This window comes from Orbicella faveolata, unplaced genomic scaffold (assembly GCF_042242905.1).
Source record: "Orbicella faveolata isolate gen_17 unplaced genomic scaffold, um_ofav_v1 contig_14, whole genome shotgun sequence".
In the NCBI taxonomy this organism is placed as follows: domain Eukaryota; kingdom Metazoa; phylum Cnidaria; class Anthozoa; order Scleractinia; family Merulinidae; genus Orbicella; species Orbicella faveolata.
The window spans coordinates 7,330,001-7,353,086 of NW_028301541.1; the positions used below are offsets into that span (position 1 = coordinate 7,330,001).

Consider the following 23,086-nt stretch of genomic DNA (forward strand, 5'->3'; position numbering starts at 1 on the left):
TAAGGGATGAGGGGGGGGGAGGGGCTATAAAAGAAACCCTTGGTATCTGGATAAGGGTAGGGGGCTATAGAAAGAGACAGTAGTCTCAAGTTATTTTAGTGGGTCCCTGATATGTATAATAGTTTTGACCACTTCCCTTATTCGATCTTGAATCTTCACTGAATGATTACATCTTGTGTGTGGTTTTTGAATATGACTAAAGCAATAATTCTCTCAGAATTATAATACAAGAAACAATGCCTTTGTGCTATTTATTGAAAGATAACATCTTAAACTACCTTGATGATGCTGTCGAATATCAGCCACATTTTCATAAGCTGGATTGGCTGCGCTGCCAGTGGTATCAACTGAGCCATGTGACATTCCATCAAGTTGAAAAGGAGTACTGTCACGTTTGTTTTTCCTTTGTGACTTCCTTTTGATCAAAAAAAACAACACAAACTGTGCAGACTACACATCCAACACATAAAAAAATTCGGACATTTTTCACCACATTGGGAATTTGGCTCCTGCAGAAAATCACGACGCCAAAAAGGTATGACGACAGCTGCACCAGGACACAGGCCAAGTAAGAGCCCAACCTATTATTGTTTAACTCTGGTTTCAGTCAGAAGCATAGTGACCAGGAGCATGTTGCTACTACTCCGTGTTATGTCCGTGTCCCCTGTCCGTGTGGATGGGATACTAGTCCATGATTAGCGTAGCCCCCTGCTCCGCTACATAAACACACACACAACCAACAATCTTCCACTTTGCTTTGATCAAGAGCTTATGCATCAACTTCACATTGATAAATATCTAAACGTTTCCCTTGACCACCGACAGAGCTCAACAGTTTCTTTAGAAACTAATTTCTTCATTACACACTAACTAGTGCTTTTCTCAGGCTGTGCTATCACTGTTACCATTAATACACTCATTTAGGCACTGTAGGAGTAAAATGGTTTTATAGAAGCACTACATATGTATCCTGAGCAGGCCTGATCACTGGATCTGGATTCTAAATATCACTATAAAGTACGTACCCACAGTGACGAGGCTCGCTAATAACCCCCCCCCCCCCCTCCCTGAGTACTTCAACAGCAACCATACAGGGCTAACATGAACTTGAACCTCAGAAACACATCTAAGAGTTCCATCGCATATCCTTTACAATCTGCTCTTACTGTATAGTAGAATGCTACAAGATATCAAACATACCTCCGATACCAAACTACGGCAATAAGTGCTGTTAAAATAAGCAACAACAGGACAACAGGCACAGCAACAAACGCAGGATTAAACGAATCAGAACCCTCTGTTTTGTCCTTTCTTCCAACATCTTTATTAAAAAGAAAGAAAGTACCATAATATTAACTGACATTATCTTCTTATAAATTAAGCGTAGCAAATACATGTAACCATGTATACAAGCAAAGAAAAACAGTCAGCCTTAGATTCAGTGCAACAGACATATGTGACGAGATTGAAGAGTAAACATGTCAGTTGCAAGCTAGTTCCAGTCTAATACCGGGAATACGAATATGGTCTATTCAGGATACGTGATATCATATGGAGAATCTTGCTTTCAGTTCTGTTATCAGTTGCAGTAACGTGAGTGATAACTGCAAATTTTACGTACAAGTTTTTATCCTAAATTACCCTGATGATATTTGCAATTCTGATTGGAATGTAATGTTTATCTGTATCATACATGTCTTTGAAAAAGTTGTTCCTACTTTGTTAAAGACTACAGTATATCAAGATTGAATATTTTTATTGTACTCACTTGATGTTTCCAATACCAAAGGTTGACTATAGGGTCCAGGGCCTACTTTAGTGTAAGCTCTAACAAACACATGGTACTGGGAACAAAGCGGCAAATCATAAAGGACAACAAATGTTGCTGTTGTATTTGATGTTCTGCTGCTGATAGGAGATCTTTTTCGACGTCTTCCTCTTGACAGCAACTCCTCCTTGACGTCATACAAGATAACTTTACCATGACTCTTTTCCCTTGTAAGAGGAGCCCAGGAAATATTAAAGGTGGTCTCGTTCAGTTCAGAGAATGAAACATTATCTGGACCAACGCTTGGTACTTTTGAAGGTAAGGCAAATAACACATGATTAAAAAAGTAAACGTGCCTAGTAGTTTGAATATTTCAATACCACAAGATAACCAACCACAAAATCAGAAGATTGTGAGATGAATTCCACAATGATCTCACTTATATCACTTGAACCAACTGGACCTACCATATTCTGGGACATTCACAGTTACAGTGGCATTTAGTCCAGGTTTGATAGTCACAGCTCTGACATAGAACTGATAGGTCAATCCACCCAACACATCAACTGAGTAGCTTAATGTATCGTTTCCAAAGGTCTCTTTCTGTGCGTCTTTCTCGTGACCATAAAACAAAGTATAACTCCTGATAATTCCATTCGCTCTTATTGGCTCACTCCAGGTAAGGTTTACTTTTGGGCCGTGAGACTTGTCTGGAGCTATATTAGTATGATTGAGGGTGGCAGGAACATCAGGCGCTGGTGAGAGAAGCGACAATTTAAGGCCTTATTGCCACAGGTATCCATATAGATATATTTGCAGTGTAGTACATGTTCCCTGGACATAAGGCGGTTTCCTTATTGTAGAGCTTGACCTTTCTTAACATTTCCAAAATAAAGAATTTGCTCATCAGTGCAAATATTATACACAGACCATACTTACACTCCGTATGTACATGTACATAAACATCTTTAAATTTTTGTGCATTGCAGCACACAAACATGTTGGTGCATTCTACTTTTGCGTACACGCCAGGCGCGAATACAACTTCACCTGCCTAACCTCGCCCCCCACCCCCCATACAATGTTGAACACTAGCACATGCAATTTCACCTGATTTTCAACATTGTGTCAGGGGGGGGGGAGGGGGGACAGATACCCGTTCATAAAGGATATAGCAGCGTTTTCTTCATACTTCAGTTCTTAAACACAGATAGTCCGCTACATTACATAAGTGTCCCAAGGACTTTTGTCCACGATTGTCTGATTTTCGCGTCTCGTGGAAATATGCACAATCAGGATGTTTTTTAACCCAAAATGCATTTAGAACCCGAGAATGTAAACATCTGAGATGAGAAAGGCATTTCTAAGAACTTTTACACAGCTTTTCCGTATTTTTAAGTGGTTTTGGACCGATCGGGAAGGGTGTTGATCTCAAACAATCTAGAAACTTTTGTATGTGATGGCAGTGATAACGGCTTCGCTTGATTTGGATACGTAACGAATTGTTTACATTATAATGTACCGCTTTGCAGATACTTCAAGTACTTAAACGACAAATTTGGTATTTAATTCAATCTTAGTGATCACCTTAACAGTTATTACAGCGCGTTTAAGTATACTGAGGCGCTATGCTCTTTGTAGTGACGTCACCGTTTATTGGTCATCGCACAGTACTCAGTGGCAAAGAAAAACAGTGTTTCGTCAATGTTAAGTATCAACTAAGTAAGAAAACCAGCGAAACTACTTTTCAACACGAGATTTATGGTACTGTTTCGAAATTACTTCACAAAAGTCACGTCACAGCACGCTGGCAGTAAATACAACGGTACTCACTTGATTCAGTATGGTAGAATTGACTTTAAACAATTCTTAACAAATGGAAAGTGAGTACCGTGCTTGCAGAGCTCAAAATTAAGTTTTTACCAGCTATAAAGGTGTAGAAAGATCGATTACCGAACACATTTCACTTCGACATGTCTTAAATGTGAGCTTTCGGAAATAAGTAGGTAGATTTTAAGGTTTTAAAGTGAGTACTGTTGCTGAGAACTGTTGAGTTATGCAAATAAGGAGTGTCCACAACACTAAAAAAATGTCACACAATATTGTTTCGTAAATAACTAAAGGAAATGACTTCCACTGACGGGAAACAACTTGCTAATATTTGGTTCGGTACCCTTTCGACGAAATTATAGTTTACGATGCCCGCTCACTGCATGTATCATATTCATGATACAGATGACTTCGAGATTTGATATTTCTGTGCGACTTCCCGGGGTGAAAACCTTCAGTTTTCCTTCCACAAAAAAAAAAGACTTTTACTCGCTGTTCGACAGAAATTTTTGTCATATGCACAATAATCTATAATGCCTTATGCTTGTTGCTACCTTGAGCGTTAACCATGTGTGTCCTTCAAATACCGCACGCGCGAGTATGAGATAGAACAAATTCCGATTTACGCCACGCGTTTGCGTTGGGAAAAATTGAAAAGAAAAAAAATAAGCTTAAATAAACCGCAAAATAGCTCAAAAATAATCTTTGTATTACGATCTATTCACAGAGTCGAGAGAAAACACATTTAGACTGTGGAAAACCGCTGAAAAGTGACATTTTATTTCTGAACTGAAATTCAGACAATCATGGACAAAGTCTTGGGACAAATTTGCACTTTTGGCGCTTTTGCGTACACGCCAGGCGCGAATACAACTTCACCTGCCTAACCTCGCCCCCCACCCCCCATACAATGTTGAAAACTAGCACATGCAATTTCACCTGATTTTCAACATTGTGTTGGGGGGGGGGACAGATACCCGTTTATAAAGGATATAACAGCGTTTTCTTCATACTTCAGTTCTAAAACACAGATAATCCGCTACATTACATAAGTGTCCCAAGGACTTTTGTCCACGACTGTAGATCTGTTAGTAAGTTCTTACCATCTTCCTTTGTTCTCTCAACCACTACAGAACTCTTTGGTCCATCACCAACTGAAGTGAAGGCCAACACTTGAAATTCATATTCTGTGTACTTCGCTAACCCAGTGACGTCTTCAGTGTGACTTCCCCCACCATTTATAGTTACAGTTAATGGTGACCCCACAGAATCTTTCTTTTTGTAGAACAGTTTAAATCCTGATATTTTTCCATGTCTGGCATTTTCAGGTGGTAAATCCCAGGATGCTGAAATACTGATAGATGAACTTGCAGCCACTGTAAAACCACTAGGAGCTCGTGAAGGAACTGCAGAAATGAAATAGAGTAAAATTTATTATACGAAAACAATATATTTGCTAAACAAAGTATTTCACCTCGGTGAATCCATAAAATACAGCAAATATTTGAAGTTCTTCAGCTTGTAGCATAACACTATTACTAAAGACATTTCAAAATACTTTTGATTTCTAAATGTACGTTTTTGCAAAAAAAAATTAATGATAAAAGTCATCACATTTTGACTTTCAATTGAGAAGTTGAAATGTTGTGACCTTTTATCTTAAGTTTTTATTACAAAATCGATTTCTTAGAAATTACTCATAAAATGTTTGTTTTTTCATAAAGGTGATTTCCTCTACTGTTTTGGTTTACTAACACTACAATTTATTTACAGAAGAGTACTAACAATAACTCTCCAACTGTTTCAAGTCCACACGTTTAAGGAAAAATAAACCGACTTTCGCATATCAGTTGCTAAGGAGATGAAATTTCACTGCCGCTATACCAAAAACGAAATAAACAAAAACAAAAGCCAAAACAGAAAAACAATACCGAGGAAAACTAAGCCACCTAAAGCTACCTTCATGTGGCTTTCGTGTGCAACAATTGATGATATCAAAAGGGTTGCTGGTCTGGTGAACTAACATTCACTAATAGAATTACTGATAGGATTTTTGCTCAATTAGTCAACTGAACACGGGTAGCAGGTGTTTGCAATCGCGAAATATTCAAAATCCACTACACAACTCTGACATTACTAAATATAATGATGTGATATGAGCATAAATTTTACTGAGAAATGGCTGAGCACAAAGATGAGCTACTGAGTCCTTGGGACATGTAAATGTGGCCTTGTGTATTCTGAAACTCTTGTTGAGAAATGATTATTATGCAGAGGCAGAGTTAGGGGGGCTGGATTAGGTGGATAGCCACCTTCATTTTGGAAAAGCAAAACAAAAAATTAAAAATAGGTGCCTGGACAGGTGCCTCATTGTTATTTCTAACTTGTAGCACTGTCAGTATTTCTGATGTAACAGTTTTCAATTAGGTTCCAATTCACACATTGCAACATTTTGGGGGCATGTCCCATTGATCCTGCAACCCCAAGATCCCAGCCACCTCCCCCCCTACCCCATCTCCCTCTGAAAAATCCTGGATCTGCCCCTGCTATGTTTGACCACCAATTCAAATTAATACCTGTAGATACAAGTATTCCAAAAACTTCAACTCTTAAAGCTTTGCAAGTGGAGTAATTTGCTGGCTGGAACCGTATAAACCTTGCGCTTGCATATTCCTTGAGGCTGTGTTTAACTATGTCGTTTCGTCCAGAGTTACCATTGAACACCTGCAATATGAGTTGGTAGAATAAAAACACACAAAATAACAATTATGGGAAACATCAATGCAAGATGCAAGGTTTTCTCTGACATGTAAATATGTAATAAGATTTACATATGTGATTAAAAAAATTGATTATAAATTATAATAATTGTGACATGGAATACTGTGCTTTTCATCTCAAAACATTGTACACGTAGGAAAATCATTTTCTAATGTCTATTAGTAGAAGTCTACTAGTATACTAATGCAAATGCTGTAATCTGAAAACTTTATCTAAAAACCTTTAAACTTTTTGTCTCAATAAATCGACAGCAAAGCAGGCAATGAGCAAGTGTGGGCAAAATGCAAATAAAGGGGGTAACCATGGCAACCTCCCACGGGTCACCTCCCCCTGGCACCTGTCACATTGAATTCTCAGTGGAGAATAAGTATACTTACCTAGACACAAGGGCCCACCATGAACCGAGAGGCGGGTTGGATGGGGCAAACCAAATGCAAAGTGACAAAGCAAGGCAGAGCAAAACCACTTGGGTAAAACTGCACAGCAATGGCACAACTACGCATGCCCACGGCGATCATCTGCTGGCCAACAGCAGATCTCCCAGTTAACTCTGATTATTGGTAATCTCATATAAATGCTCATTTTCTCTTAAACCAGCATGGTGATCTATATTTTTATTGCATAATTTTTTGTGCAGCAATTATCCACTTTAAGTTAAAAAATTGAGAAAAAAATTGTTCAGGAGGAAAAAAAAGATATGTACATGAATTCAGTGGCTGAAAAGTTTTAGAGTAAGTTGTGATTTACCTTCAAACCCACTTTGCAAAAATGGAATTTTTTTCTGACAATATGAAGAAATCTTTCTGACAAGTTTGTGATTGTGTTAAACTTTGTTAAATTCCACACATTGAAAATTATTTTTGTAGAGATCACGCAAGGAAGACTTGCCTTACAGCTAACCCAACTATGCCAACTGAATCACACAAGTACAGAAAATCATATGATTTCTGAGAAAAAAGAGTCACCTGTTTTTCATTGACATCAAAGTGTTAGACTTAAAGTGTTGTTGTACGAAGAACATTGTTATGTGCTTTATGAATTTGATGAGAAAGCATAAGGAAGGTGCAATAATGATCTAAACAGTAGTATGTACATGAATAAATTCCTGTGATACATTCCGGAAGTCAAACTCCCAAGGGTGATTCATTTTATAAATGTATATAATGTATATGGGAGCTTTCTAGACCAACATTAGCAGACATCTCTGAGTTCTTAACTTAAACTAACCTTGTCAACATTGTTTTCTTGATAGATGACCCAATTGCTACCACAGAGCGATAACTGTAACTTGTATGTTTTTGTCCAGTGATCAGCAGATGTCTTTCCTTGTGTAGCAACAGCACAGATGACAAACTCATAAAGCAGGTCAATTTGCAGGTAGTCTGTAGCATTATTGTTATCACTGGGTGACCATGCACCATCTCCATATAGTCGGCCTTTAAAAGCATCATTACCACTTCTTGTTGATGAAGCAGAGAAATAGCTGTCAGGAAATGCATCTCTGCTTGCCAAGCCAATGGACTGCATTGGACATGCTGAAAAAGGATTCCCCTTTGATGTGTATTACAGTGAAACCTCTATTAAGTGGACACCCTCGGGACCTTCCCAAGTGTCCCCTTACGAGAAGGTGTCCGTTTAATAAAGGTTTATAACAATTGTGCAATGTTTGTTAACAATTAATATTCAATGGTTCCTCTGTACTGTAATAAAGTTCCAGGTTGTTAACGAAGCTATCCAGAGTTCAAGTTCATGACAGGCTTCCACTGCCAACTTAAATTTGTTTGTAATAATGCCCTTTCCACACAGCAATGATAATACGGGTACATTTAATCAACTATTTCAAGGACGTAATCCAATGCCACATTGTCAATTCAGTCCGGTGTCCGCTTAATGGATGTTTTTAACAATAGAAATTAGGCAAATACAATTTATTTTAGTGTCCACGTCCGCTTAAAAGAGGTGTCTGCTGAATAGGGGTTCATTATAAAGGGAAAGATGACATGCTAATTTCGGGATGCTAAGTGTCCGCTTAATTGGAGGTCCGCTTAACAGAGGTTTCGCTGTATTTTGTTAAATTATACGTCAAATAATAATTGGCCTTTTTAAATTTAACTTAAAATAAGCTGCATTGCATGACCCCATGAGAAAAGAGTGACACTGGTACATGTATCTTCGTAATTTTATGCAAAATGAATTTCAATTTTTAACTAGATATACATGTACATGTATCATACTATATAAAACTGTGGATCATCACCACCACCATTATCACCTTTATTATCATAAGCATCAACAAATAAATTAGTACCTCTTCTTTCAGAATACACTTCAACTTCACACAGTGTTAAAGGAACATTCTTTTTTAAGTTTCTGATTGTCACATATCTTCCATACAAAGGAGGACGACAGAAGAAGGATAAACCTTGCCCTTCTGGAACACTGTAACCACTGCCACACTCAGGGTTGGTCACACCCCCATGATCAGATATTTTTCCTAAAAGAGAATTCATACTGTACATGTGCAGATATGTGACCTTTCACGCGAAAACGTGCATTAACGACTTTCCGTTACACGGGTGAAACGAACGGCCATCGAACGGGTTACAAACGGGTCACCAAGCCGTTTGAAACGGGTTTCAATGAGTGTTCGAACAGGTGATTAAGTATTCCGAACGGGTAGCCTAGCCGTTCGAACGGCTCAGGAAAAATTGCGAACGGGTAGCCTAACCGTTCGAACGGCTCAGAAAAAATTGCGAACGGGTAGCCTAACCGTTCGAACGGCTCAGGAAAAATTGCGAACGGGTAGCCTAACCGTTCGAACGGCTCAGGAAAAACTGCGAACGGGTAGCCTAACCGTTCGAACGGCTCAGGGAAAATTGCGAACGGGTAGCCTAACCGTTCGAACGGCTCGCAAAACATTCCGAACGGGTAACGAAACAAACCGTTCGACCGGCTCATAAAAAATTTCGAACGGCTCATAAAAGACTTTCGAACAGGTGATCTAAACGTTCGAACAGCTCATGAAATCTTCGAACGAGCAGTCACGAACGGCTTAGAAACTTCATGATTATAATTCGTTTAGTTTATTTCGAATGGTGCCGTGCCGCTACACATCTCACTTAAAATAATTTCGAGCGGATGGCTGTTAATCATTGAAACTGCTCCTGTTACTACTTTATTTCACCACTGAAAGCCAAAGAAAGTAAACCTGAAATGCAGAGAACATTCGTAACTGAGTTTGCTGAGGCGGAACTCGAAAGAAAATCAACGGCGAATGCAAACTTGGTAAGTATTTGCGGTGATGTTTTTTCTAGCTTTTTTACAAAAAAAAATACCCCAACTTTCTGTTTCTAACAGTTCCCGATACATTTTCAAATTGTATGCTATGCTAACCCTTACTTTTGACTACGACTCAAACGCATTGCCATCAGTTCAGTTCGGCTGCGTGTCTCTACACCGATCTCGATAAATTTGCATACAAGTTACACAACAGTGACAGGTAACGCAACACCAGACCCGCGGCGTGAAATGAGCTTGTTTGGAATGGCTTTTTCTCTCCGGAATGTTCCTTGTGGCAAAGGCTAAAAATACATCGTATTTACTGGGAAGTGTAACCCAAATTTTACAACAAGCAAGCTTCTCAGTCGACGGAAACAAGCACAGGACTTTCCATGCATGACAAAAGCGTGACTCAGTTTTCACGCATTGTTAATGTTTGAAACTTAATGCAAATTCAGGGCGTCACAACAACATGATTGTTATCTTACCTGCTCAGTGCATGCTGCCGTCTTACAGATTTCATTCAGTGGATTCTCTTCGAAATAAGAGGAATGCACAAGGCAGACTCATGAGATTTCGGTGTCCAGAAAATCATTTACAATGTATGTGCTTATCACAACCATAGTTATACCGGTAACGTTTATTTTACCGCATTGTAAACAGGGTAGAATTTAAGAAGTTCGCTTCTATAGGCGACTTTCAAGTTTCCTTGACTACCGTATGTTTAGAAACGCAAAATATATTTTCTGCAAGAGCTCTTCGCCTGTAATAATAACTTTGCGAGAAGTTTTTAAAATTTACAACATCGTAGTTCTCATTTGTTTACACAAGCAGCGGTTCAGTGTGAGCTTTGAACGAAAGTTGTCTTCGCTCACAGATCACGCAAGAAGAAAACGAAAACAGCACTTCTGAATCGGCATTCGGAAGCAAAAACCGTTGGATCCCAGGCTAACTACACCGTAGTTCGATTTTTCTGTGTGGACTGTTTCTTCATGAGCTTCATTATTTGGAGATATTTTGTGATTGTCGCGTAATCTGCTAGCAGACTGTTCAAGTGATCGAAGGGCTTTTTTCCTTAGGTGACATGAACACGCGAGTACCCGAACAGGTTAAGACAACCGCTCGTATGCCTAGATATTTTTATTCCTGAATGGATGATCAAAGCCGTTCAACGTTTTACTGAAGTCGTTTGAACAGATGGATGTTCCAGCGAACGGGTGAGCAAGTCGTTCGAACGGTTGGATGTTTTTAACAAACGGGTGAGCAAGTCGTTCGAACGGTTGGACTTTTTTATCGAACGGGTGAGCAAGTCGTTCGAACGGTTGGACTTTTTTATCGAACGGGTGAGCAAGTCGTTCGAACGGTTGGATGTTTTTAACAAACGGGTGGGCAAGTCGTTCGAACGGCTGGCGTTTTTATCGAACGGGTGAGCAAGTCGTTCGAACGGCTGGACGTTTCTACCAAACGGGTGAGCAAGCCGTTCGAACGGATGCAAATTTTTTTGAACGGATGACCCAGATCGTTCGAACGAATGCAAATTTCTTTCAAACGGCTTTCAAACGGCTTCTAAACGGAATTCCGTTCGAAAACGGAAAGTCGTTATAGCACGTTTTCACGTGAAAGGTCACATATATGTTTTCGCTTGGTCTTTATTGAATAAATGAAAAATACACTATAAGCCATTGGTCACTTTCTATAAGGTAAGGTAAAGTCTGTATACAAACCAATTGCAAGTGGCCTATCAGGCCGGAGATTATCCCCAGGTTTCAGAAGCATGAAGCAACTAGCAGTATTTCTATTCCCCCCTGGATGGGATGCTAGTCCATTGCAAGGTTACCCCCCAGCATTAAATTCGTCAGTACCCATTTATACATGCCTGGGTGGAGAGTCAGGCACTGTGTGAGTTAAGTGTCTTGCCCAAGAACACAACACGATAACTCTCCTCTGTATTTGAATAAAGTATTATTATTTTATTTTAACCCCAGCCAGTGGGCTTTAACCCGGACCACTTCCTCCGGATTCAAGCACACTAACCATGAGGCCACCATGCCTCCCACATTCACATCAGGAGTTTGCCAAATTTGTCACTTTCTATGACAAAATTAAAATACCAGATAAAACATCAACTTTTTTTAAAGAGCATAAAAATCAGACTAATTTTACAATTTAATGCAGCAAGGGTGGAAAATCTGATTTTGCTCATATTTTAAGGATACCATGTAGTTAGGCTAGGGAATAACTAAAATCATGACCAAACAATCAGATGTAATTTTTGTCTACAGCACACTAAGCAACATTCAAAAATTGACTTAGAAGTTGACAAAATGCAGTGATTCTAAAATAATTGTCAAAAGTTTGAATCTTTTGGCATTCGACCATTGAACATGCTGACAGTTGGCGGTTTTGTCACTTCTAACTTTATAAACAGAAGTTGGCCAACAAACTGCACTAAAAAGAGCATTTTTGCCTCTCTTCTACAGCAAAATAATAAGGTGAAAATATACTGAAATGATTTTCCACATCGTGTGTACATGTATGTACCTATTTAAACCTTGTAAGGTTCTCCAGAAGCGCTAGGTGCCAATGTTTTCACCAGTTACTCACATTTCAAGCACTGGCTACTTTTGTTAGACAAAACCACAGAAAACGATTATTCTGTTTCTGTAAGACAATTTCCAGCATAGCTTGAATTTGCGCTTAAAATCTCAAATTCCAAACAGTAAACGAATATGTTATTCTTCCTGAAGAAAATGATAAACAATAGCTATCTAGTGTTATAGACAGACTGTTTTAGCAGGCAATCTAGGCTCTCAAACTTTCTCAATAATTTAGTGTCTCAAGTGGTGATTTTAACAGAATTTGCAAACTGCCAAGTGATTTTAGCTATACCCTTTCCTAACTACATGTACCAAAAAACATTAGAATATGACCAAAATCAAAGGATCACACCATAGCTTGCTGCAATATGTTTGACTTTTAGAGACAATTAAGTGCTCTTGACTAAAAAACTCTCTAAGACAGTTCATTTTACTTTCATCAACTTCAAGTTGATAAATACACTGTAGTTAGACAGTCAAAACATAACCCTACTATTTGTACTTTGTTAAAATGAAACCATACACTTGTACAAAGTCATGTAGATTACCCTAATTTTTTTGGCAACTGGTTGTGACAATAACAATTGAACACTGTCCTGTACATGTACATGTAGGTGTAAAAATGTAACCGGTGATGTAGCAAATGGTAACCTACCAACTCTGATCTCAAAATTTGACAGTCTGTCTCCCTCCGAGGCTCTGTTGACAATGTACACTTCAGTAACATGCTCCCCTTTTCCCAGGTCCACTATCCACCAGGCTTTGTCTTCGTTTGCTGTATGCGTACAAGATTTAGCACTCCAGACTGTTGCACTTTTACCATCCACTGCTCTTCTGCTTACACCATCATGAGTTGTACTAGTCTGGTTTGTTTGTTTGTCAAATGCCAGATTTTCTTAAATGAAAAATTGATCATCACCTTTACCAAGGGTTAAAACCACAATACTTATTTAAGAGTCGTTTGTGATAATTTTTCTACAGGGATGGCTACAAGTTTAATACTATACCGGTATTTTAATAATATGCTGTCATTGTAATTCCACAAGCCCATGTTCAATACAAGGTGATAAAATAACACAAGGTAAAAAATTTGTTATAATCATCTTGTATCCAACAAGGGCCAATTGAATAACTATAGCTTCATTAAATTCTCATATGATGAGATAATGTAGTCATTTCAGTTTCATCTAAACGAATTGATGAAAAGAAAAGATAGGAAAATTTGGCTATTAAACTCCAAATTACGGTCGACTATAGCCACTGTATCACAAAGCTTGTGATTATGTGGCAAAAAGCTTTAAGCCATTCAGACACAAGCAAGTATAATAACTGGTAAGCAAGATTCAGTAAACCAATCAGAAGGCTGGAAATAACCTAGTAAGCAATTGATGGCCTACATGTTTCTGGGAGATGAAGGGTGTTGAGCTAATTTTATCATACATGTACAGTGTATGGCAGTCTTGTCCAAGACGAAAAGGAGAGTTCTGATTGGTTCCATGAATTTTGCAATTTTGCAATTCAAACTGCTAAGATGGACTGCTCAAAATCAGTTGCAGCAATTTCCTTTTTCAAAATATCACACAAAAGGAAACAGTAATTGTTGCTGTTAGGGTAATACTGGTTGTGATCCTTTTTTTGCAAGGTTATGGACTAAGCCGCAGGTGAAAAAGAACTCAACCAATATTTCCCCAACACAGATTTCCTGCTAGTTCGATGATGATGATGATAAAAAATTACTCGATTCTGATTGGCCGAGAGCAGTGCAGTTCAAGTGTAACACCAGTGCAAAAAGTGTAGTACCAGTCCAAAAAGTGTAACACCAGTGCAAATTACACATCGTAATTCTCAATTATGATTGGCTGAAAGACAATAGGAGGACAAAATGTGGACGAAAATTTTGTTGCGGAAACTTTGAAAAAAGTTTTCTCGTATGAGAAAACATGGCTTCAAGAAAGGTCTTCTGGTACTTCCTCCATGTAAATTTTTTCATGTTTTTATTAATGCTCTGCAGGCATCAGTGGCAGTTAAGTCTTGCAGCGACTTCCCCATTAGCTTCCTTTTTGCTAATTTAGTGGCGCTATTTAACGCTCTTTTATGCCTCTTCTTGTCCGATCCAGCACGTGCAGGCAGAGTCAGCTCGTAGTGCTGGGGAGATAAGTAAGGTTTGAGAACTGTCTACACTCTAGCACGATGCTGACCGAAGGTCAGCTTGCAGTGCTGTTTAGAGTTACGCTTATAGGATGCGCAAACTTTCGGCATCGCCGACTTGTCCAATCCAGTGCAGAATTAACTGCTGGGGAGATAAGTTTGGCATTTGGTCATGCTATGGAAGTTTGTCTGTCAAGCCGATTGCGGAGCGGCATTTCCTCCCTTATGCCGCAGAATGCATTTTATTGCTTGTGATTGTCGGGGTATTTAAAGCATTACTTTCTTGGAACAGCAACATTAATTATTAATAAGTAATCATATGGTTTTTGTCGTTCAATTTGGAATTAATTTGCGCTTGTGAGTTTTTCAAAATGCTGAAATTGCACTCGCGAAAGTGGCTCGTGCAATTTCAGCTTTTTGAAAAACTCACTAATAATAATAAATAATAATAATAATAATTAATAATAATAGTAATAATAATAATAATATGTCTCTTAATCATATTTATTATCAATGTTGAGTTACCTCGTGAGTAAATTTCCACCTCACATAGCTCCAGAGCTTGACTCTTTGTAGTCTTAATACCAACATATCTACCAGTCCTCAGTGGAGTAGTGAAACATACAGCCGATGCTTTGAACTTAATAAAAGTGTACCTTCCCATGCACTTAGAGTTGGCTGTCACATCTGTGGAGCGACCTATCATTGAAATAGTATGCTGCACTTAATTTGATCTTTTAGAGCTTTGCAGGGATCTCTCATTTGATAGTTTTCTCATACTTCTACAAAAAAAAATTTAATATACAGAAAGAATTCTTGAACTGGAAGCAAGTCCAGTAGAAGGTCAATCACTACAGCAAAAAGATAAGGAAAGGAGAAAAAGGAGAGGCGAAAAATAATACATTGTAAAATAAAAAAAATGAAAAGCCTAAAGACAAAGGTCACTGTCTGGACCAAAAACTACCGATATCTTGAAATTTTGATTTCTGCCCATGCACGAACAAAAATGTCATAAAACATGATGCTAGTGGAAAGAGAGGCATGCTGTCATGAAGCAAATGCCTTTTTGAGTACATTGCAGCTAATTTGGCTCATATCCAGGCTGAAAATGTCCAAAACGTGCATTTTTAGCAAAAAGCTCCAGGAGTCAATGGGTTAGCACATCTTTCTTTGTTGATCAGTATCTGAGTTACTTGCTCATCATGAAGATTTCTTATGAATCGTTAATAGACAGCACATAAGCCGATTCAATGACAAAGTTGCATAAACAAACCCATTTTTAATTAAAACTAATTTAATGCGGGCTTATTAAAGAACAGTTTCAATAAAAGTGTACTCACCTAATGTTATTTCATAGTCTTTACTACTTTCTGTTGGATCATCTGGACTGAACCTGTTGACTATGTATATTTGAGAGACTGGCACGTAATCTGAACCCAGGTCCACTCGCCACCAGCTGGGGTTGTTTTTCTTTGTCTGTGAACAGTGTTTGTTTCTCATATCAGTATCAGGGTTTCCATCCACTGCTCTTCCTGATACAGCATGACCAATCGACTCATTGTATTGTGTTGAAGACTGATTTGTGGGTTTTCGAAGCGCAAGATTCTCTGTGTGTCAGTCCAGAAAACATCATTTTATTTAACATTTTATTGTCCCCTCACGTTCCTAAATAATTATTAACTGTTACATAGGATTGACCATTATGTCTCTGAATGATAAGTGCATACAAAGATGCTTTTCATTGATTATTCACATCAGGTTAAGTCTGCATGGCTCATCAGACTGGAGTTTAATGTCCCTGCCCCTTACCACAAGAAGAACAGCACACGGGGTTGGGCCTCAAACGAGCAGTTTAATGTAATGTATATATTGGGACACAAAACAAACTGCTAGGGGTAGGGAGGGTTAAGGGAAACAGCTAAACGATTGAACTTAACAGCGATAAGCGAGTGTACAATGTGATATGATGCTAGCACGTGCCGGCTACATTAAACTATATTAACAATATTAACATCACTTAATGTCCCTGCCCCTTACCACAAGAAGAACAGCACACGGGGTTGGGCCTCAAACGAGCAGTTTAATGTAATGTATATATTGGGACACAAAACAAACTGCCCAAAAAAGTGGCCCAATGAAAAACTAAGTGCTGGAGTGGTAAGGAGAGGTATATTGGTAAGGAATGTCCTTAGTCTGTGCGATACGAGGAGCAACCTTTAGGAAGAGACTTAAGGGAGAGCGAATGTATCTTTTATAACAATCAGAGGACCAGCGACCTAGCAGTGTGATCTCATAATCGTTCAGTCCTACGATGGTAGCAGACGTTGCACCACCAATGCGAAAACTGTGTCCGCTGTAATGGTGAGGGTCTAGACCCACGAGTCGGAGCAGTGTTGAAAGGAAAGTGGTGAGATCTCTGCGGGCTAGTGGTAGTCCAGAGGAAAGCCGGAACAATGGGTCGCTGGGGGTGGCACGTGGATGAGCATGTTGAAGGCGTAGATTGGTCTTTAAGGCGCAGACTGCACAAACAGTGTGGTGAGCATGACCAACATATAGGACCACTCCACGGTGTTGTTGATCAGTCTTCGATTTTCGCAGGTGGAGAGCTGCATATTCATCACCAGTTTGCGTGGTGTGAAGGTTGACATCCTGTAGGCGGAGTAAGGTCTCGATATCATAAGATGTTTTGCTGGTGACGGTAAATTCTCCCGCGCGTAGGAGCAGAAAGTGGGCGGTGGTCATGGCCGCCCAGTAAACTGTATCATCTTCGGAGTGTGGGTCGATAAAATATTTTAGGCGACACAGAAGGTCAAAGGTTATAGGTAATTTCTGCTTGGCTGGACTGGAGTGTACGTGTTCAATTCCTTGCAAGGTTTGGTGTAGCTTAATAGTGTGAGTAAGAGGATTATGAATTCCGTGACTGATGTGTAATGCACGTACGCCAGCGAGGTACACTTTAATCGATTGTGGTTTTAAACGGTCAGCTAAGAAGGCCACGAACAAAGAGAGTGTTTCCTCGGATGCGGGAACGGCAGTGAAGCCATGTCTGTCGCAGAATGTGAGGTACTGGCGTTGCGCGGAACTGTATGTGCGATGGGTATTTTCAGCTAACCCTTTATGGAAGTAGTGGTCAGCCCTCATTTGAAGGCGGCCAAGTTCAGCGGAAGGACCGGCGTAGGCAGGAGGTCTGCGTCGGGCACCAACTTGCGAAAGCATTGGACCTGTAATCGAGACAAGGCATCAGAAGCAGAATTTAGTATCCCAGGGATGTGCACAGCCTTCAATACAATGTTAAACTTGGCGCAGATGAAGAAAAGATAACGGACGAGGGACATAATGTGGCGACATTTGCTGGAACCGGAGGTCAGAATGCGCACGACTGATTGATTGTCACAATGAAACAAAAGACTTTGTGAGGTTAGGGAGGGGGCCCAGACTGTCATGGCCATGGTGATGGCATAAAGTTCTTTGTACGTTATGGAGCGACGACTGGGGATACCGACTTCATTAAAGGTTGCACAGAGCCAAGCGGTGCCAAATAAGGCTCCAAAGGACTCGGCACAGGCATCAGTAAACAGGTGTAGGCACGCGTTGCTGAGCCACTGTTCATCATAGAACAAACTGCGACCATTCCAATCAGAGAGAAATGACAGCCACCATTCGACGTCTTTGAAGAACCACTTAGTAAGACGGATATGATGGCTCGGGTGGGATCCTTTGGACAAAAGTTCGATCATTCGACGAAGAAATGTTCTACCGGGTCTGCATACGGAGCAGATGAAGTTGAGTTTCCCAATGAGGGACTGGAGCTGTCTCTTTGTGCAGGAGGCTTTGGTTTGCCACATTCGAAGTAAGTTGAGAGTCTCGTCCAGACGGGTCTGTGAGATGCACGCCTCTTGAGCAATGCTATTGAGTTCGATACCCAGTAGTTCTAGGGTACTGCATGGCACAACAGTCTTGGCAGGATTTGAATTGAAGCTGAGATCTGCACAGGTACTGAGCATGAGATCTAAGTTGGTTTGGCAGAGGGGGTCTGGGGCAGGGGGGCCACAGGTCCAGAAGTCGTCCAGGTAGTTCCAAACGGGGCTGGCCCCACGGTCGCGCATGGTGAACGATAAGATATCCACGTACTTGAGGAAGAGCACGGGCGAGCTGCGCAATCCGAAAGGCAAAAAGGCATCGACAAAGTAAGCAGTGGTGAGTGTGCCATTAATGTCAATTTGCCATGTGGAGCCAAGGAGCTCCCAGTCTTCGCGACGCACTAAAATGTGACGAAAGGCATCAGATAAATCAAGTTTACTCATTAATGCGCCTTTTCCATGGAGTTTAAGTTGTGAAATCGTGCGGTCATGTGTGTCGTAGGTACAGGAAAACAGTTCTTTGGGAATGCCATCATTGACAGAGTGAGCGGCGGGCCATGATAGATCGTGAATTATGCGCCATTTCGTAGGCATCGAGCGCTTTTTAGGAATAGCGCCCATCGGCGATCTGACAAAGTTAGCAAAGGGTGGTGTAAGAAAAGGACCAATCTTACGATTAAGACAAAGTTCGCGTTCCAGCTCTCTTGCCACCGCCTCGGGGTTTGTTGATGCTGATAAATGGTTATCATAGATCTGACTGTAACGGTTTCCGGAGAAACCGATGTTTACTCCAGAACGAATGTCATGTAATAAATCATTTGCAAGCGTTTGATCAGGGTAACGTGATAAGCAGTCCGTCCAGGTATCAAGATTGAAGGGTGAGTTAATGTCCGGTAACGTATTTACAATCGGCCAGAGAGTGCTCCCCCCGGCAAGCCTTGCAAACGTGGGCGTGCTTGCACTCAGTTCCTTGTTGGCAAGAATTGCGCTGAAACAGGTTGCAGCCTTCTTTGCCATTGCTTGTGAACCACTTGTCGTATTTCCAGGCGTAATTTTGCTGGCTTGCGTCTGGGCGCGGGCGCGAGCTAATTTTCTTCGCGCCTTGATTTTCCTCCAACGTGGTTTTCGCACGAAAAAGGCAATCACGCACCAAATGATTCGGGGATTTACAACGCTGACAAGAGACGCCTTCTCTCCTGACGGCGGACGAGTCGAGAATTGTTGTGTACAACGTCGTGTCAACGGTGTCAAAGCGTGCAGAGGTATTTAGAGTTTGGCTGAGACGAAATTGGACATTGTAATTGTAAACGGCGCTCCACACGAATTTCCTGTTCGCTTTTTGAATCACGTCACGGTAGCGGGCAAGTTCCTTGTAACGAAGTGGTGAGACATCCATCACGAGCGCCTCATAAATGTTCCACGCCTCGAGCCACGAGTCGAACGATTCGATAGTTACGTTCTGGGTCGCACTTGCTTTCCGATCGCCGGTTCCAGAGATAACATCGCCACATGTGTCGGGCTTAACTTTGAGGCGGGGAAGGAGATCGAGAAAATCAACATAAGCGCCAGCTTTTACGGCTTTAAGTACGGTACCTGCAATTGGTTGGCCAGAGCCACTGTGTGAGCCAGATGGAGGTTGCTGTGTCATCTGGATGGGGGAGTTGTTGTCTTTGTTGTCGGCACGAGCGGACGGTTCGTATGTTGAGGCACCGCCCCCAATTTTATCCTTGGTTGTTGTTAGTTCGGTTACCGTGTCGCATAGTGTTTGCTGCTCGAGCTGCAAGGCTTCCACTTGGCTCGACAAAGCTCGTATGGCTTGGAGCAAGGCGTCCTGCTTATCGCCAGAATCAGGAGCGAGTTGTTTCTCCTCTTCGACGGGCGACTCCTCCATGGTGCCGTCGCTATCAGAATCTCGTTCTTCGGGTCCTTCGCAGTGTTTTCCCATTGCTGCAAAATCGTGCTTATCTTTCGGTGTTCCACAACCGGGGCATTTATTTTTGCGTTCGGATTTGCTTTTCGAAGACATTGCGTTGAAACGAACCGGTACAAGTCGAAGAGAGCAAACAGCTAAACGATCGAACTTAACAGCGATAAGCGAGTGTACAATGTGATATGATGCTAGCACGTGCCGGCTACATTAACCTATATTAACAATATTAACATCACTTATCCTGGCTTCTGCAGCATGAAGTAACAAGGAGTATTTCTACTTCCCTCTGGATGGGATGCTAGTCCATCACAGGGTTATCCCCAGCATTAAGTTCCCTGGTATCCATTTATACACCTGGGTGAAGAGAGGCACTGTGAAAGTAAAGTGTCTTGCCCAAGAACACAGCGCAATGTCAATGGCCAGGGCTCGAACCAGGACCGCCCCATCCGGACACGAGCATACTAACCATGAGGCTACTTTCACATCAGGAGCTTGCCAAATTTGCAAACTTGTCCCATGCATACAGTGTACATGCACTATGCACAGTGGTGATGCAAAGAGTGATACATGGGTTTGATGCCTGGGAACTACATTTGGTTCTTTAAAGTTACCACTCCAGTCCCAAAAGTATCCACTAAAAGATGTGGACTACATTCACTTGAAACTTTGTGGAAAAAGACCCAGAATAATCCTACAAAATTCAAGGACAGCAACCATTAGGCCATGGTAATACAATTGTACATGTATAAGGAATAAAATCTGTATTCACCTGGTTTTAGTTTCACTCCAAACAACTCTGTTCTCAAACACACACCACCATGGTGAGTTTCTGGCAGGAATTGCAAATACCTTGCTAAAACACCTTCATAAAGAATGTGCTTCACCTCTGAGTTTTTGTCCTCATTTCCAGTAAGAGACTGAAGTCAAAAAAGAAACAGCAAAACAAAAAAAACAAAAAAAACTCAGAAACTCAAAGCATATATAAGTGCAAAATATTGATCAAATGATAGCATAATTGTTTAGACATTGTAATTCAGAGGATTAAATACTTCATATAAATTAGTGATATAGTTACTGGTATTGTACTGCAATAATTGTTTTGTATTTTCTTTTACTTTGCTGTTTTGTCATTTTAACAAAAAAAGAAACAGCTAAAACATAATAATCATAATTCAGAGTATTGGGTGTTTTTAATAAGCATTACATTTTGTGTTTATTTGCTATGCCCAGGGGTTTCATTCAACAGGAAAGCAACTAGTATTCACAGGCAGGCAAAACTATTTGAACTGAACTTCTAAAGTTACAGAACATTCAGGATTCAAAAAAATGTGGAGTGACATACAAACTTGTCACTTTCAGCGAAAAAATATCTGGAAATATACAATTCACAACAATTTGTTGTTTATATGTTAAACTAGCTACTGTCCAAATTTGAGGGCAATCCAAACAAATTCCCTTTAAAACTCTTTCAAGCGTCCGCTTCAAGCAAAAAAAATTATTCGAGAAAACAGCGTTCAGAAAAATCTCTTGCTTCAAAAACAAACTCCGCCCACAAATGCCTTCAAATGAGTTCTCAGATAACTAAACCAATCAGGGCAGGGAAAGTTTACTACTGTCAACCTCCTGGTGAAATTTTTAGTACTAAATGATAATAAATAGCATTTTTATAGCGCCTATCCAAGCATGATCTAGGCACTTTATAAGTCATAAAAAATATAATTAAAATAGAATAATATTAAAATAAAATAACACAAGCATCAATAAAAATTATTCCAATAATTTATGTGCGAGTCTCCAAAACACCGTCCCAACCTTGTGTTTCGCATTGCCCTCAGGGCAGAGAGTTAATTCTTAAGTAGCTCGGTTTTTCTTGAAGCAGTGGTCTGGGAAAATGGGGAAAATATAACGAATGCTAGAGCAGCTGGGTTAAGAAAACAAACAAAAGAAAGCACAGCAGAGCAACTGTGCATGGATAATATTCGAATGGCTCTCAATGAGTCTAACATTTCATCAGTATCAGACTCATCAGAAGTATCTGTCAACATCGCTGTTATCACTGTCAAGTTCCCAAATTTTTACAGAACTTTTCCCTTCTCTTGACTTGACTTTTTTTGCCTGCAAAGGCTGCTGGATACAATAGCTATAGCTTCATCCACGAGGCCAACTGTCGCTAATCCTCACTTGATGATGTATTTTTATTTGTTCCTCGCTCTTTTCCCTTTTTTGAACTGGTCCATGGAGTTTCTGTGGTCCAAGTTTACTTATAACTTGACAGAATTACACACGACATAAAAAAATGTTTGGTAGCGAGAACAACAATGCTGATCAACTGTGTAGTCAATGTGTGGCATTCAAATCAACTGGTAATTCCAACAAAAGTTGTCTTGGTTGACTGCATACACATTACAGGGCTGTCAATCAAGAGGGAAACTTTAACTTCCAGTGAAAACATAAAACCGGCATTTTGCCACCAATATTTAGTCTCCTTTAAATTTTTTTCAGAAATTAGAGATTACTCTTCAACCATTACTTTGACCCAAAAATACAAATTTGAAGAAAATTGCCAATCTGAAGGTACATGTATACGGTAACCATAACAAAAAGCTTTTTCCATTGTGTCACAATTTTTTGGACCTAAAGTATTATGAAGATCCATGAAGATCAAGGGAGGTCAAGAAAAGGACAAAAGAGACCAGAAATGGTGTCATGTCCGACACTTTTTTAAAACTATGGGTAATGGTATCCATCTAGTTCAAGGAACATTCACTTATCACAGAAATCTAATTGGTGAATCATGCATCACATGCTTGTACAAAAGCAAATCATGCATCACGTTGTGACATCTGATCCCACGTCATGCGGCTAATTTGCTCTCAATAACGCATTACGCTGC

The 23,086-nt window shown here is 40.2% G+C and overlaps 2 protein-coding genes across 3 annotated transcripts in view; both read right to left on the reverse strand.

The window, feature by feature from the left end:
- Positions 1 to 23,086, reverse strand: part of LOC110068631 (receptor-type tyrosine-protein phosphatase F-like) — a 52,463-nt gene that overhangs the window by 24,339 nt on the left and 5,038 nt on the right. For both annotated transcript variants that reach the window (XM_089287420.1, XM_089287421.1), the window contains exons 3-14: positions 20,963 to 21,110; positions 15,744 to 16,010; positions 14,929 to 15,102; positions 12,911 to 13,150; positions 8,688 to 8,873; positions 7,607 to 7,914; positions 6,175 to 6,322; positions 4,702 to 5,004; positions 2,236 to 2,523; positions 1,769 to 2,077; positions 1,201 to 1,321; positions 279 to 415 (exon numbers count right to left, since the gene is read on the reverse strand). In XM_089287420.1, the coding sequence (XP_089143546.1) occupies positions 279 to 415; positions 1,201 to 1,321; positions 1,769 to 2,077; positions 2,236 to 2,523; positions 4,702 to 5,004; positions 6,175 to 6,322; positions 7,607 to 7,914; positions 8,688 to 8,873; positions 12,911 to 13,150; positions 14,929 to 15,102; positions 15,744 to 16,010; positions 20,963 to 21,110 (2,629 nt within the window). The remainder of the gene's footprint in view (positions 1 to 278; positions 416 to 1,200; positions 1,322 to 1,768; positions 2,078 to 2,235; positions 2,524 to 4,701; positions 5,005 to 6,174; positions 6,323 to 7,606; positions 7,915 to 8,687; positions 8,874 to 12,910; positions 13,151 to 14,928; positions 15,103 to 15,743; positions 16,011 to 20,962; positions 21,111 to 23,086) is intronic.
- LOC149113785 (uncharacterized) lies at positions 16,236 to 20,913 on the reverse strand. Its single transcript, XM_089287439.1, has 2 exons — positions 19,857 to 20,913; positions 16,236 to 17,624 (listed from the first exon to the last, which is right to left on the reverse strand). The coding sequence occupies exons 1-2, from the start codon at positions 20,287 to 20,289 to the stop codon at positions 16,546 to 16,548; spliced, it is 1,512 nt and encodes a 503-aa protein (XP_089143565.1). The 5' UTR covers positions 20,290 to 20,913; the 3' UTR covers positions 16,236 to 16,545.

What these genes read in the sequence shown, in the direction of transcription:
- LOC149113785 (XM_089287439.1), bottom strand. Translation starts at nt 20,289, where the DNA reads ATGTCTTCGAAAAGCAAATCCGAACGCAAAAATAAATGCCCCGGTTGT. An exon ending in CTCTGGCCAACCAATTGCAG is followed by an intron (nt 17,625 to 19,856) that starts GTACCGTACTTA and finishes TCTCGATTACAG; the next exon opens with GTCCAATGCTTTCGCAAGTT.